This window comes from Andrographis paniculata, unplaced genomic scaffold (genome assembly GCF_009805555.1).
Source record: "Andrographis paniculata isolate CXL003 unplaced genomic scaffold, ASM980555v1 Contig17END, whole genome shotgun sequence".
Taxonomy (NCBI): Eukaryota; Viridiplantae; Streptophyta; class Magnoliopsida; order Lamiales; family Acanthaceae; genus Andrographis; species Andrographis paniculata.
Window position 1 is genome coordinate 24,806 of NW_026137457.1, and position 13,540 is coordinate 38,345.

General features: G+C 29.1%; 1 protein-coding gene across 1 annotated transcript; it reads right to left on the minus strand.

The window, feature by feature from the left end:
• Positions 1 to 701: 701 nt before the first annotated feature.
• On the minus strand, positions 702 to 5,976 carry LOC127264816 (probable 1-deoxy-D-xylulose-5-phosphate synthase 2, chloroplastic). Its single transcript, XM_051294364.1, has 8 exons — positions 5,761 to 5,976; positions 5,453 to 5,623; positions 5,025 to 5,340; positions 4,201 to 4,472; positions 3,833 to 4,106; positions 2,666 to 3,255; positions 1,248 to 1,532; positions 702 to 1,152 (listed from the first exon to the last, which is right to left on the minus strand). The coding sequence occupies exons 1-8, from the start codon at positions 5,893 to 5,895 to the stop codon at positions 988 to 990; spliced, it is 2,208 nt and encodes a 735-aa protein (XP_051150321.1). The 5' UTR covers positions 5,896 to 5,976; the 3' UTR covers positions 702 to 987.
• Positions 5,977 to 13,540: the final 7,564 nt, after the last annotated feature.

The following is a 13,540-nucleotide window of genomic DNA, read 5'->3' on the forward strand; positions in this document are numbered from 1 at the left end:
GACACGTATACTTTAGAATCTCATTAAAAAATGGACAAAACCTACCATTGAGTATGACATTATGATTGTCTTAATCTTGATTATTTTATAAACAATACCAAACTTAGTAGTTATATTAAATTAATAGTGTTGAGTATTTTATTGAATTATTTACAATTTGAGGTTTGATAAACTAATTTATTATTATTATTTTTTTTAAGATTGGGCACATGACATGGCGCATGTAGTCGGACCTATGAAAAATTGCCATTTATACGAGTCATTGGACTTTATAATTTTAAGTGTGATTATCATATTAATTCAACTTTTATTGTCAATTTTTGCTAAAGGGAATCATACTTATTTATAAATTATTTAATAGTGATTAAAATAAGGATAGTTATGTAATTAATTATGTTATTACAAAAATGCATAATGTCCTAATCTATCTCCAAATTGGGCAAAATGAGTGACCGGAAGTCATCATGCTATAATATTGAAACGGTAATCTATATACTATGCACGTGTTTGTTGGAGGGTTTGAATTTTGAGTTGAAATTTGAATAGTAAAAATTTTGAATTTGAATAGTTATATGATGTGATATAAATATACGTTGTGATGTTTTGAATGTAAAATTAATTTTTAATATAATATAAAAAATTATAAAAATAGGTGTTTGATTTAATTCAGTGGTTGATTTCACATCAAAGTCTAATTCATGTATTTTTAAATTTTTTAGATTTTTTTCAACATTTTCTATTTATACCATTCATTCAAAAGAAAAATATTACACAGCCATTCTACATTACCGGTAACTGACCCAATAACCCAGCCCAAAATAAAATACACCACACTTCCCCCCGCCCATTACAAATAACCCGACCCCGGCCGACCCGACCCGACCCGGTCCATTATTACACGTTTCCTCTTCTTCCTTGAACTCTTACAAGAAAATTTACCGGTCCGTACGTCGTCGCCGGCGACGACAATTTCAACGTCAGCAGGTTCTAAAACTCCAACTGGATCAACTTCAGCCTGTCCTTTCCGCCGTCGCCGGATACCATCGCCATTACAGTGCAGGCAATGTGCTTCGGACTGAGCCCAGCTTCCTCGATCTGGTCGACCTGTGCGCCGTGGTCGATGTATCTGTCCGGCAGCACCATCGGCCGCCACTGAAGATTCAATTTTTTAATTAATCAAATTAATTTAATTTATGTTTCTGTAATTAAAAAATAAAAAATAATTTTTTGATTAAATTGATAATTACCTTGAGCTTGCCGTCGAGAAAACCGTTCAACGATAAGAACTGCGCCACGTGCGAGCTGAACCCCCCGACGGAACCTTCCTCAACGGTCACTAAAACCTCGTGCTCCTTCGCCAGCTGTCTGATCAGACCGCCGTCGAGCGGCTTGCAGAATCTGGCGTCCGCCACCGTCACGTGCACGCCGTGCTGGTCGAGAATCGCCGCCGCCGCCATACAATTCTGCACCACCGCCCCAAACCCCATTATCGCCACCCTGCTCCCCTCCCTCAAAATCCTCCCTTTCCCAATCTGTTCAGAAATCGAACGCATTTATCATTATATTTTAAATTTTCAGTTTTAAATATAACAGATTTATATTCGAGTTTTAGTCCTCCGGCACCGGGGAAAGACATTAAATCTAACTGGTCTTTTTCGCAAAACGGACTTGACATATTCAAATATAAATAAACTAATATTCCAATTTTGATTTTGAATAATAAAATTTTGAATTGAAATTGTTGTTTGATGTGATATAAATATGTATTGATGTAATATTTTGAATGTAAAATTAAATTTTAGTGAAATATAATAAATAAAAAATAAGTATTTGATTTGATTTTTTTTAGGAAAAAAATTATTGGAATATTAAAATCATAATCAAAGTTTCACAAGTAAACACACCTATATTATATTTGTATAGATTTTGTTACAAAAGTCGTTATATTTGTATTATAAGACACTAATAAAAATATTTTTTTCTTTTATTTTTCTTAATTTGTATTATATTTTAGGGTAAACTGTTTTTTTAGTCCCGTAACTGGACCCCTTATCATTTTAGTCTCGTAAATGGAGTCTGTCGCAAACTAGTCTCATAAGTGAAAAATTTTCGCTGTTTTAGTTCTCCAGCGCCGGATACGCCCGCGTGGCTCGCCGAAAGTGACGTGTCCGCCAGGTGTCCCGCCAGGTCAGCGACAACTGACGGACACGTGGATTTTTTTTTCATTTAATTTTAATTTTTTTTTAATTGGATCAAATAAAAAAATAAAAAATTGCAAAGAAAATTAAAAATAATTTTTAAAAAATTAAAAAAATGAAATAAAAAATAAAAAATCCACGTGTTCGCCAGGTGTCGCTGACTTGGCGGGACACCTGGCGGACACATCACCTCCGGCGAGCCACGCGGGCGTCTCCGGCGCCGGAGGACTAAAACAACAAAAAAATTTCACTTATAAGACTAGTTTGCGACATGCTACATTTACGGAACTAAAATGATAAGGTTCAGTTATGAGACTTGAAAAAAACAGTTTACCCTATATTTTAATATAATAATTAATACTGTTTAAAAATAAACACGAAAAAATAAACTTTAAAGTAAACAGAGGGAATATATAGATATGACCAAATATAAATTTAAATTTGAGAATGAATTAACGAATGTTCACCTGTAACGGCGTTCCCTTGTTGTCGGCGGGAAGATCGGCGCCGATGCCGTTCCCACGGGGGTATCGAATGGAGCTCGGCTGATCGTCGATCGCAGCCGCCGTGGCGATCATGTGCATAAGCTCGGCTTCGTCAGACGGCGCCATGACAACCATGTTCGGCAGACAAGCCATGTATGTTGTGTCAAAGGCTCCGCAATGTGTGGGGCCGTCGGCGCCGACGAGCCCGGCCCGGTCCATGATGAACCTCACCGGAAGCTTCTGGAGGTCAACGTCGTGGACCACTTGATCGTAGCCTCTTTGGAGGAACGACGAGTAGATCGCGCAAAACGGCTTGAGGCCTTCGGTCGCTAGACCCGCAGCGAATGTCACGGCGTGTTGCTCTGCTATCCCGACGTCGAAGCATCTGTCAGGGAATTGCTTTTGGAAAATGTTCAAGCCCGTCCCCCCGCCCATCGCGGCGTGGATCGCGACGATCTTGTCGTCTTGCTTCGCCTCGGCGACTAATGACTCCGCAAAATATTGAGTGTATGATTTTGTTTTCGACTTACTCTTTGCCTGTTTTCCTGTCCTAACGTCGAATTTAACGACACCTGTTGAACCATAGATCAATCATTTGTTATTCTTACCACAAATGAATTGATAAATGATTATTTCACCTATACGAAAATGTTTTACTAATTAATAATAGGTAAAATTAGTTATAAGTCTATTGTGATTTCAAATTTTAATATATAATATTCTTATATTTTAAAAATTGCATGACCCTATCTTATAAACGTTGCATGAAACTCTACACCATAAAATTTCTCTTGTGTAATGAGAAGATGATTTCATATTTATATTTTTTTTATGATGATGGGGTTTCATGCAATATTTTTTAAAGTATAAGAAGATGTTATGCAATTTTTAAAGTAAAATAGGGATTTACGAGTTTTGAAATTACAGAGGGGTTTATGCAATATCAAGTATAATTTTGAAGTAAAGTGGGGATTTCCTCCAAGTTTCGAAACTATAAAAAAATTTTATACAATATTTTTTAAAGTATAAAGTGACACAATGCAATTTTTAAAGTAAATAAAGATTTACACTGAGTTTCGAAACACTTATGGACAATTTTGCCTTAATAATATATAAACTTTTAGATGAAAAAATCATTAATAAATATACCGTGCATTTTGTCGGCTGCGGCTTCCGCCGGGGAATAGCCTTTGCCCTTTTCCGTCAAAATGTGGATCAAAACCGGCCCCGGCGCCGGCATTTCCTTAACTTTTTTCAAAATGTGGACAAGGTCCTCGATGGAATGTCCGTCAACAGGGCCGATATAATATAGACCGAGTTCTTCGAACAAGGTGGCTCGCGGCGGCCCTGCCATTCCCCGGACATAAGTGTCGACCTTCGCCGCCGTCTCGTGCACGTGCTCTCCCATCTGCTTGGTCATGCTCTGTTTGCACAGGACATGGATTTCGATTACATAGGAATATCTAAGCATTGTAAGAACGGAAATTGCAGCAGCGGCGGTGGCGGAGATTGTTTACCTTGGCTGCCTCGCGGAGGAGGCGGAACTTCCGGCTGGCCTGCAGCCGAGTCAGGGCTTTGCTGAGGGCTCCGACTGGCGGCGCAGGGCCGTCGACGGTGGCTGTCGGGAGGGATACCTGGTTGTTGTCGTTTAGGACAATGATGAGATTGGAGTCAAGGAATCCGGCGTTGTTCATGGCCTCGTAGGCCTGCCCCGCCGTCATGGCTCCGTCTCCGATCACCGATATCACGTGGTTGCTCTTCCCTAGCAGGTCCCTTCCCACCGCCATTCCTGAATAATAAGAAACACGATGTAAGGGGTTAAGGTTCAGTTTAAAAATATAATTTGATGTAAAAAAAAAAAAAAAGAAATTGCTTGAAATTTCTATATTTTGAATAGTGTGTCAAACTTTTTCATAGTTTCAATAAACTAGAGATCTAGCTCCTCATCTTCTTATCAATGATTGATTTAAATTTTAATTTTTAAATCTTTCAAATTATAAATATATTTATTTATTTTACATTTAATTAAAAAAAATAGTAAATATATTAAAAATAATACTTTTATTATGTTTTAAGAGTGTATTTTTATTATTCTTTCAATAATTTCATAGATTTAGAAATTAATATTAAATATTAATTCGCATTTGAGGCAAGTCAAACACTAATTTTAGGAGTCGTCGGAAAATTTATGAAATTATAAAGAGACAATTTTAGAAATACTATAAATTTGATACAATTGGGCAAATAGATTTTGTGAAATTTAGTTGTGAAAAAAAAAAAAAAAAAACCTAATTTGGGACAACAAAAGGCCAACGACGGAAAAGTGGCCGGAAAAAATTACCGAGTGCGGCGGAGATGCTGGTGGAGCTGTGGCCGGCGCCGAAGGCGTCGTAGGGGCTCTCGTCCCTCTTGGGGAAGCCGGCGAGGCCGAAGCCCTGGCGGATGGTGTGCATCCTGGGCCGCCGGCCGGTGAGGATCTTGTGAGGGTACGCCTGGTGGCCGACGTCCCATATGATCTTGTCCGCCGGCGCGTTGAACACGTGGTGGAGCGCCACCGTCAGCTCCGACACCCCCAAGCTCGAACTCAAATGGCCCCCCGTTTTCGACACGCTGTACACGATCTCCTCCCGAAGCTCGTCTGCTAATCTCTCCAATTCCTGCAACCATGTATATAATTACTCATAAATTCACCTGTACGGACACCTATGGTGGCTGTAATATAATTTGTTGGAGAATTTTCGAAATTAAGTTAATTAATTAATTAATTACGTCGAGGGAGAGGTTTTTCATGTGAATTGGATAATTAATGGTGTCCAAGATAGGGGTGGAGGGCTTTTCGCCGGTGAACTTGAGCGCCGGATTCTTCTGCAATTTCTTTAAAACGATGTCGTTTTGGTCGGCGGCGGCGGCGCCGTCGTGCGCTGCTGCTATCCTGAAAACCTGGTGACAAAATTAATTAATTAATTAATTGGTTCGGACAAATCAATTAATGGACGGATCGGTGACGATGATCTGGATACACATTGCAAATAATAGTAATAATGGTAATTAATTAGTAATCTCTGATTCTGACCGACCTTGTTGTTGTGGGCGGCGCCGCCGCCGACGGGGAGATTGGCGGCGGAGAAAAGCTTGGAGGTGGAGGTGTGGTCATTGTAATGGAGAGACGAGCAGAAAACGCCGTTGTTGATTATTACTCCAATGGCAGACATCTCTCTGTGTATATATATATATAAATATATATGTATGTATATGCTGTGTGAAAGTGTGTCTGGAGAAATGGGAAGTGAAGGAGAAATGGTTATATATATATATATATAGGGGCAAGACTTGTGAATCTTGTGGTTGAGGGTGTGTTTGGTTGATTTCCGCTTATCTTGATTTTTGTTGTTTCTATCATTTCAATAAGCGTGGCGTGAAACTTGTGTCAATAAAATCATGAGTTTAAATGAGTGATTTCACTTTCATCTGCGGTTCCCACATGGCAGAATAAATTAAAAATGAATGATTGGTGTGAGTAAAATTTTACATATTACATCATATTTAGTAAATAAAAATAAATAATTTCAATAATATGACATTAAATATTTATTTGCATAATAATACTAGTTTCTATATTATAATTCAAATTCAAATTCTTATTATTTTAAAATTCTTATTATTTCAAACAAAAAATTCTACTATAAATATACTATTTTTTATTATAAAATATTAAATCAAAATACTATTTAAATTAAAACTACTATCTCAATTTCAAATAAAAAAAAAATCAAGTAAATATGTATATATTTGTTTTTAAATTCAATACATATTTAATATTTAAAAATATGATTTATAATCAAGTAAAATTTATAATTTATGAAGACAAATAAAATAAATAACACAAATGATTACATTTAAAAATTACAATAGTATGTAAAATAACAATTACATTTTATTTTATTTTTATATGTATATTTCACAATATACATGGTTTAAAAAATCACACTGTTTTTCAATTATTTATTTTTTGAATTACGATTTTTTTTAGAAAAATAATAAATAATTATAAAAAAATTACAAAAGTAAAAAAATTTAAAAAATAAATAAATTCAAATACTTATTAAAAAAGTAAAAAATAATAGTATTCTCTCCATCCCACATAATTTATCCTTATTTTCTATTTTCGTCATTTCCGTATAATTTATCATTTTTATTTTTGAAAATATAATTATACGCTTTAATCGTATTAAATTATTAATTTTATAATTTTTTTAATTCTAATTAAACTATTTACTTATTTTAATTTTAATTTATAATTATTTTTACTAAATAATAATTACTTTTATTAATATATTTTTTAATTACCTATTAATTATATTTTACTTAAAATTTTGTATATACAGTAATGAATTCAAAATATTTAAAATAAAAAATAATAAATATTTATATTTAAAATAATATATTTTATATTTTTGACTTAATTATACTTATAATATAAAAAATATCAACAAGTGACTGGTGAAGAGAAACATAATTACGTAGACATAAAAGAAAATCAAAGCGCCAACCGACAGTCAACGTGCAAACCGACAGTCAACGGCTGCCAGGTTTAATTAGTTTAACTCATTTTTCATGAAACTATGATACATGGTTTGAATTTATAACATATAAGACATATACATAAAATTAAAAAAAAAATTAAATTATCAAAATTATTTTATACATTTATATTAATTTAAACATTAATTAATTTTTTAATCTACTATCAAATTCAACAAGATATATATACCGTAACTCTTTTTTAATTTATTATCATATAATTTTGTCATTTTCAATAAGAAAATGTATTTATTTTTATGTAAAATATTGTATGTAAGTATTATTTTATTTAAAAATAATATAATATAAATGATTTGTTTGTCTAACCAACATAATTTTCCATATATAACAATATATTTAATTTATTTATAAAAAAAAATGAACATTCAATGCAAAATATTATATTTATATTAATTGAAATATTGTTCATATATTAAATAATAATAAAAAAAATTGAAATAAAATATGAAGTTAACACACTCGAGATATCCAAAATAAATAAACAAATAAATAAAAATTTGTACAGTATAAATATAATAATGCATAGTTGTCATTCAGAGATATGTTTTTTTCATACAACAAATACCTATAGTATTATTGAGGTTAGATCATTTGAAAAAAAAAAAAAAAAAATCAGAAATAGAACATTAGAAACAATAATAAACTTAATGTTAAAAATTAAAAAACCGAGTTTTTAATAAAATTGTTAAAAAATTTGAGAATAATAATGTTCACATATAAAATATCAAATAAATTAAATATATTTACATTTAAATAAAATTATATTCTCGCACGTGCACACATATATATATATATATTTAAGATTAAAATAAAAGTTTTGTTAATTATTTATTTTTACTATACAAGTTCGTTGAACGTCTTTTAATATATATATATATATATATATAAAATAAAATTTATGACTTGAATTATGTGGTCGTAAATATAGATATAATGAGAGCCATTAAATAAAATGCTCATAGGAATAGGGGGCTATGCTCACTCCGTCCTTTTAAGGGTCCCTTAAAAGTTTTTTAATAAATTAAAAAATAATATTATTTTATTAATGGGTAGAAATGCATAACAGATTTTAATATTTTTATTCTTTAACTTTTGTATAAATAATTGTACGTATAATTGTATATTAGTAATTTAAATAAAAGTTAAAAATATTTTAATATTAGTATATTATTACTTCTTTTAAAATAGAAAATAAATACTTTAAAATGAGACAGATAAAAATTGTAAAAAAAAATACTTTGAATTGAATGGAAAGTTATAATATTGTCAAATTTGGAGGTTTATAGATATGATAGATTATAGGAACTTCATTTATTACATCAAATTTAAACCCAAATGGGCTGCCTAACCTTATTAAACAATTATATCAAACTTTTTGCTATGCTATTTTTGAATTTGTTTTTATTTTTATTTATTATTTTCACTCCGTCCCAAAACAAGGTTGTCGTTTACTTTTTACACGTAGATTTTTTAATATTAGTATTATAATGGATTGTAGTGGAAATGACAAAAATACCCCTATTAGTATTGTGTAATATAAAAGTAACGACATTTTTGTAATATAATGTAAGTTTGAATGATATTTATTATGTTAAACAGGTAGTACAATTACTAAATTAGAAAATGGTAACCTTGTTTTGGAACGGATGAAAATGAAAAATAGCAACCTTCGAATGGGACGGAAGGAGTATAATAATTGTAATTTTCTATAGAAAAAAAATAAATATTTTTATAAAATATGACGTCTATATTATTATGAACAAAAATTACTCTTTGACTTTCTTAAAACCAATATGCTACTTAAATATAATAGGGATTGTATATTTGTGGATGCGTTTGTTTTGTGTTTCGGTTTACATATATTTTTTTTATATAAAATATGGAGAATTATGTAAATAATATTATAAAAATAATAAGTATATATAGTATATTAATTTTTTTAGAAATCCATGTTAAAAATTTTTTTAGAAAAAAAACAAACCCGATATATTTATACTATATTATTTAATATATTGCTTTTTTTAAAAAAAAAATAAATATATCATAGTCTTTTTCGTCTCAATTCAATATATTCATTTTTTCTGGTGTATAATTAAATATAATACTCGACCCGACCCGGGGAATAATAATAATAATATAGAGTTTGTTCTTTTTTAATTTTAAAACTAAATCAATATTATTTATTATGTATAATTTTTAATAAAGTATCATATTAAAATCTTATTTAAATAAAAACTCAAAGTTCAATTTCAAACTATAATGTGTGTTTGATTTGGGAATGGATTGAATTTACACTATTCATCCAATTTTTTTTCCCCAAAAATATTAAATCAAACACCTATTTTGTCATTTTTTATATTATACTAAAAATCAATTTTACATTCAAAACATCACATCAATATCTATTTATATCACATCATACAATTATTCAAATTCAAAATATTTACTATTCAAATCCCAACTTAAAATTCAAACCGTCAAACAAACACACCCATAGGGATGAACATATTAATATCTGTAGATGTGTCATTTAACAATAATAAAAATGAATAAATAATCTCTCATACACGTTTCACGTGGATTTTTTTTTGTTTTGTTTTTTTATGGCCTATTGCCTATGGAGGACGAATTAGTACACTAATGTCTTTAGAATTCCAGATAAGGACACTTGAATCCTGCGTTTAGATATAATAATTACATAAAAATTACAAAAAATAAAATAAAAAAATTCAATATATGATAATTTTTTTATTTATTTAATAAAATAGAAAATTCAATTGAAATATATAGATAAAAAAAATATAGCAATTTGGATGAATTTATCAAAAGAAATTATCAGAATTTAGTACTCCGTCCGCCGCCGTTTGACCGAAATTGAATCATTTGACTAGGGATTCAGTATTTAAAGTAAGCATGTTTAATTAGTTAATAGTAATAATTAGTTATGATATTATTTTTCATATAATTAATAATATTTATAGTTTGAAAGTAAATTTAATATATATGATTAAAAAAATTAAAATATATGTTTAAATATTTAAAAATTATATATCAATTAAAAAATATATATAATATGGATATAATTTTGTAGAGAATAAAATTTTCTATAAAACAAGTAAATAAAAAAAATATTTTTGTTTATTTATAATTAACATAAATAAATTTTATAAAAGATGTGTAAGTTTTAAATATAAATAAAAATATTTATTTTTTTGAGGAGAGACATAGAAATAAAGGGATTTTGAAAATAAAAGGATTTTGAGTGAGTCGTGTGTCATTTACGATGTTATATGTTATGTAGTTAATTAAGTTGATTTATATTTGTTAAATATGTTTAGATTTAATAATTTTTACCAAAAATAGAAATGTGTCAATTGTTAGAAGGAGAGAGTATATTTTTTTAAAAAAAATTGTAAAATTAAATACTTTAAATAATAAATTAAATATGATACTTTGTACATTGAAAGACTGAACTAATATTATATAAAAAAATTATAAAAATTAAATAGTAAAATTTTTTGAAAAATAAATAAACATACTGAATCAATATTCTCTATTTTGAGATAAATGAAAATATGGAAGTAGGATCAATTTCTCTTGTTTGTCTTTTTCTATTCAAACAAACAAATTTCTATTCAAACCCACAGAAAATAAAATAAAAACATTTCTATTTAATAGAATTCATCTACTTTCATTTCTATGTTTTAGGGAATAGGTGTTACACCAAAACTTCTTCGAACATTTAAATAAGGACTCTCAAACGTAACTATGTCACAGTTATAACAGTGTATTGTCAACAAAATAAATACAGTGGTCAAAACAATAAATGACAAGATATTTGGTTACCCAGTTCGCTATAACCAACCCGAATGATTTCAATCCCAGAGTAGTTCACTAATAATGCTGATTAAAAATAAAAACAATCAAAACTTCTTTAACTCATACTACAATACTGGTTACGTAAGGAAACTCCTCCATAATACAAACGCGTACTGACAACTACCAAATAGGAAGGTTGCTCATAATTTGGATGCCTCCCCTGATCGGAACTCCAATTTCTCCTTCCTCCAGCGAACTCTCCGACGAGATAAAACTGATAGACACTCAATTAACACATGGAGAAGAGAAATATTGAAGTTGAGAAGATTGAACGTAACACATTTCTTTCACTACACATAACTCTCAAAACATTTCCAACAACCAACTCTCTCCTAACAGATTACTATACAGCCATAATGTTGTGCATGTAAAGAGAAAACCAATTAAAACCCTTTGTACATAAAAAATATCATGTGTCTCAGCATAAAATTTGTTATCAAGTTGATCAATCCAAAATATCCATCTATTTTGTCTTATAAAGCTACCAATCGAAAGATAAGACAAAACATGTTGTAATTAGCTTGTTGCAGTAATCAGACGAGACAAGTTACCTCAAAAAAAACAAAAAAAAAAAAAATCTGTGAAAGACAACAACAGAAAAGATTGAAGACTCGTACCAAAATAAATTAAGAGATTCTTTACTTCAACACTATGTATCAAACACATTAGTAGGATGTGATTGATTTGTGGTTAAAATACAAATATACTAATTAGTATGTATAGATCTTGATAACATATATATATATATATATAAAAAAAATATTAATTAAAATAATAGTACTTTAAATAAAAGATTTACTTATAAATCAAAATCAAATATACCCTTATTTTGTGTTTTTGTTTTACATTTTAATTTAAATAAGTTCCGTATAAAAAAGAAAAAATTATAAAAAAATATATTTATGTATATTTAATTATTATTTTTATCGTATATTTATTTTGTTGGTAAAATATATTTTATACATTTGTAAAAATAGAAATTTTTATTCTTTGGCCGTGCGTAACTACGTGTGGAACAACCGTCGCATGAATATGACAACCGGCCGAATGACATATATTTGAGCTTTTCATCTTATTTTTATATTATAAATATATTTTATTTTAGTAATAAAATTTTGGTGACTTGATTTTGAAATTTTTTGATTTTTTATAATAGAAAACATGTAATTGAGAAATTATAAAGCAATAAATAATTGGATTGGTGCACATATAATAATACTATTTGTTCACACGTTATAGGCTCATAAATTTCCATATTGCACGCGAACAGAGTGCACAAATATTATCAAATAATTAATTTTTGCCTCACATCAATATCCTCTAATGTGTACATAAATATTTTAGATTTTATGGACAACATCTACACATTTTTTGCATAATATTTTGGATGACATAGATTAAAAAATATACTTATTCTAAGGATAGCATTTACTTTTTGCATTATCGTACTTAATATTAAAAATATTTTTATATTTATATAATTTTTTTACAAATATTATTCTATTAGTATTATAAGATAGTAATTGAAATATTTTTGTATATATATATTTTAATGTATTACGTTTTGATATAATAATTAATATTCAAAATCAACTCATAAAAAGTAAACGAGACCGTTAGAACAGGACAGAAAATAGTATATACTTAGTATTTAATTTGTTCTTTTTGTTTTATACATTGTATATAAAGTAGTAAAAGAGACAAGAAATAACTTGAACAATATAAATTAAAATATTTGAGATCGAAATACCATATAATAACAACAAATACACAACACAAATAATTAATGTATTTCCACTCTAATAGAATCTTATTTATTAATATTATTGTTACCTTCGCCTTGAATCGCTTCGGATCGTTGTAAGCATGACAAAATTTGAGGCGATGAAGGAGAGTCGATGCTCGACCCGATAGTGATGTCCAAATGCGAACGTCCAGTTGCGTGAGTGAAATCGAGTCGCGTTGAAAGAGATCCAACCACATCGAGCAATATAATTGTTATAATCATATGAAGTGTGTTTGTCTGTGGATTTTAGTTTTTAGGTTTGAATTTTTGAATAGTAAAAAATTGAATTTGAATAGTTGTTTGAAATTATATAAATAGAAGTTGACGTGATATTTAAAAATGTAAAATAAATTTGTAATATAATATAAAAAAATACGTAATTATTTGATGTGATATTTTTTTTAAAAAAAAAAAATCTGAATAATAAACAGTAAAATCCACAAAAAAAACACAATTTATAATCTCTTTTAGGCCAACCCATAGCAGCTTTAATAATTGGTATAACATATACTTGTTTTTGTTTGGTGGATTAAATTTTAAATAGTAAAAATTTAAATTTAAATAATTGGACTACTGTTATATAATATATA

What these genes read in the sequence shown, in the direction of transcription:
- LOC127264816 (XM_051294364.1), bottom strand. Translation starts at nt 5,895, where the DNA reads ATGTCTGCCATTGGAGTAATAATCAACAACGGCGTTTTCTGCTCGTCT. An exon ending in TGAAAAACCTCTCCCTCGAC is followed by an intron (nt 5,341 to 5,452) that starts GTAATTAATTAA and finishes ACATGGTTGCAG; the next exon opens with GAATTGGAGAGATTAGCAGA. An exon ending in ACAAGGGAACGCCGTTACAG is followed by an intron (nt 1,533 to 2,665) that starts GTGAACATTCGT and finishes ATTTCTGAACAG; the next exon opens with ATTGGGAAAGGGAGGATTTT.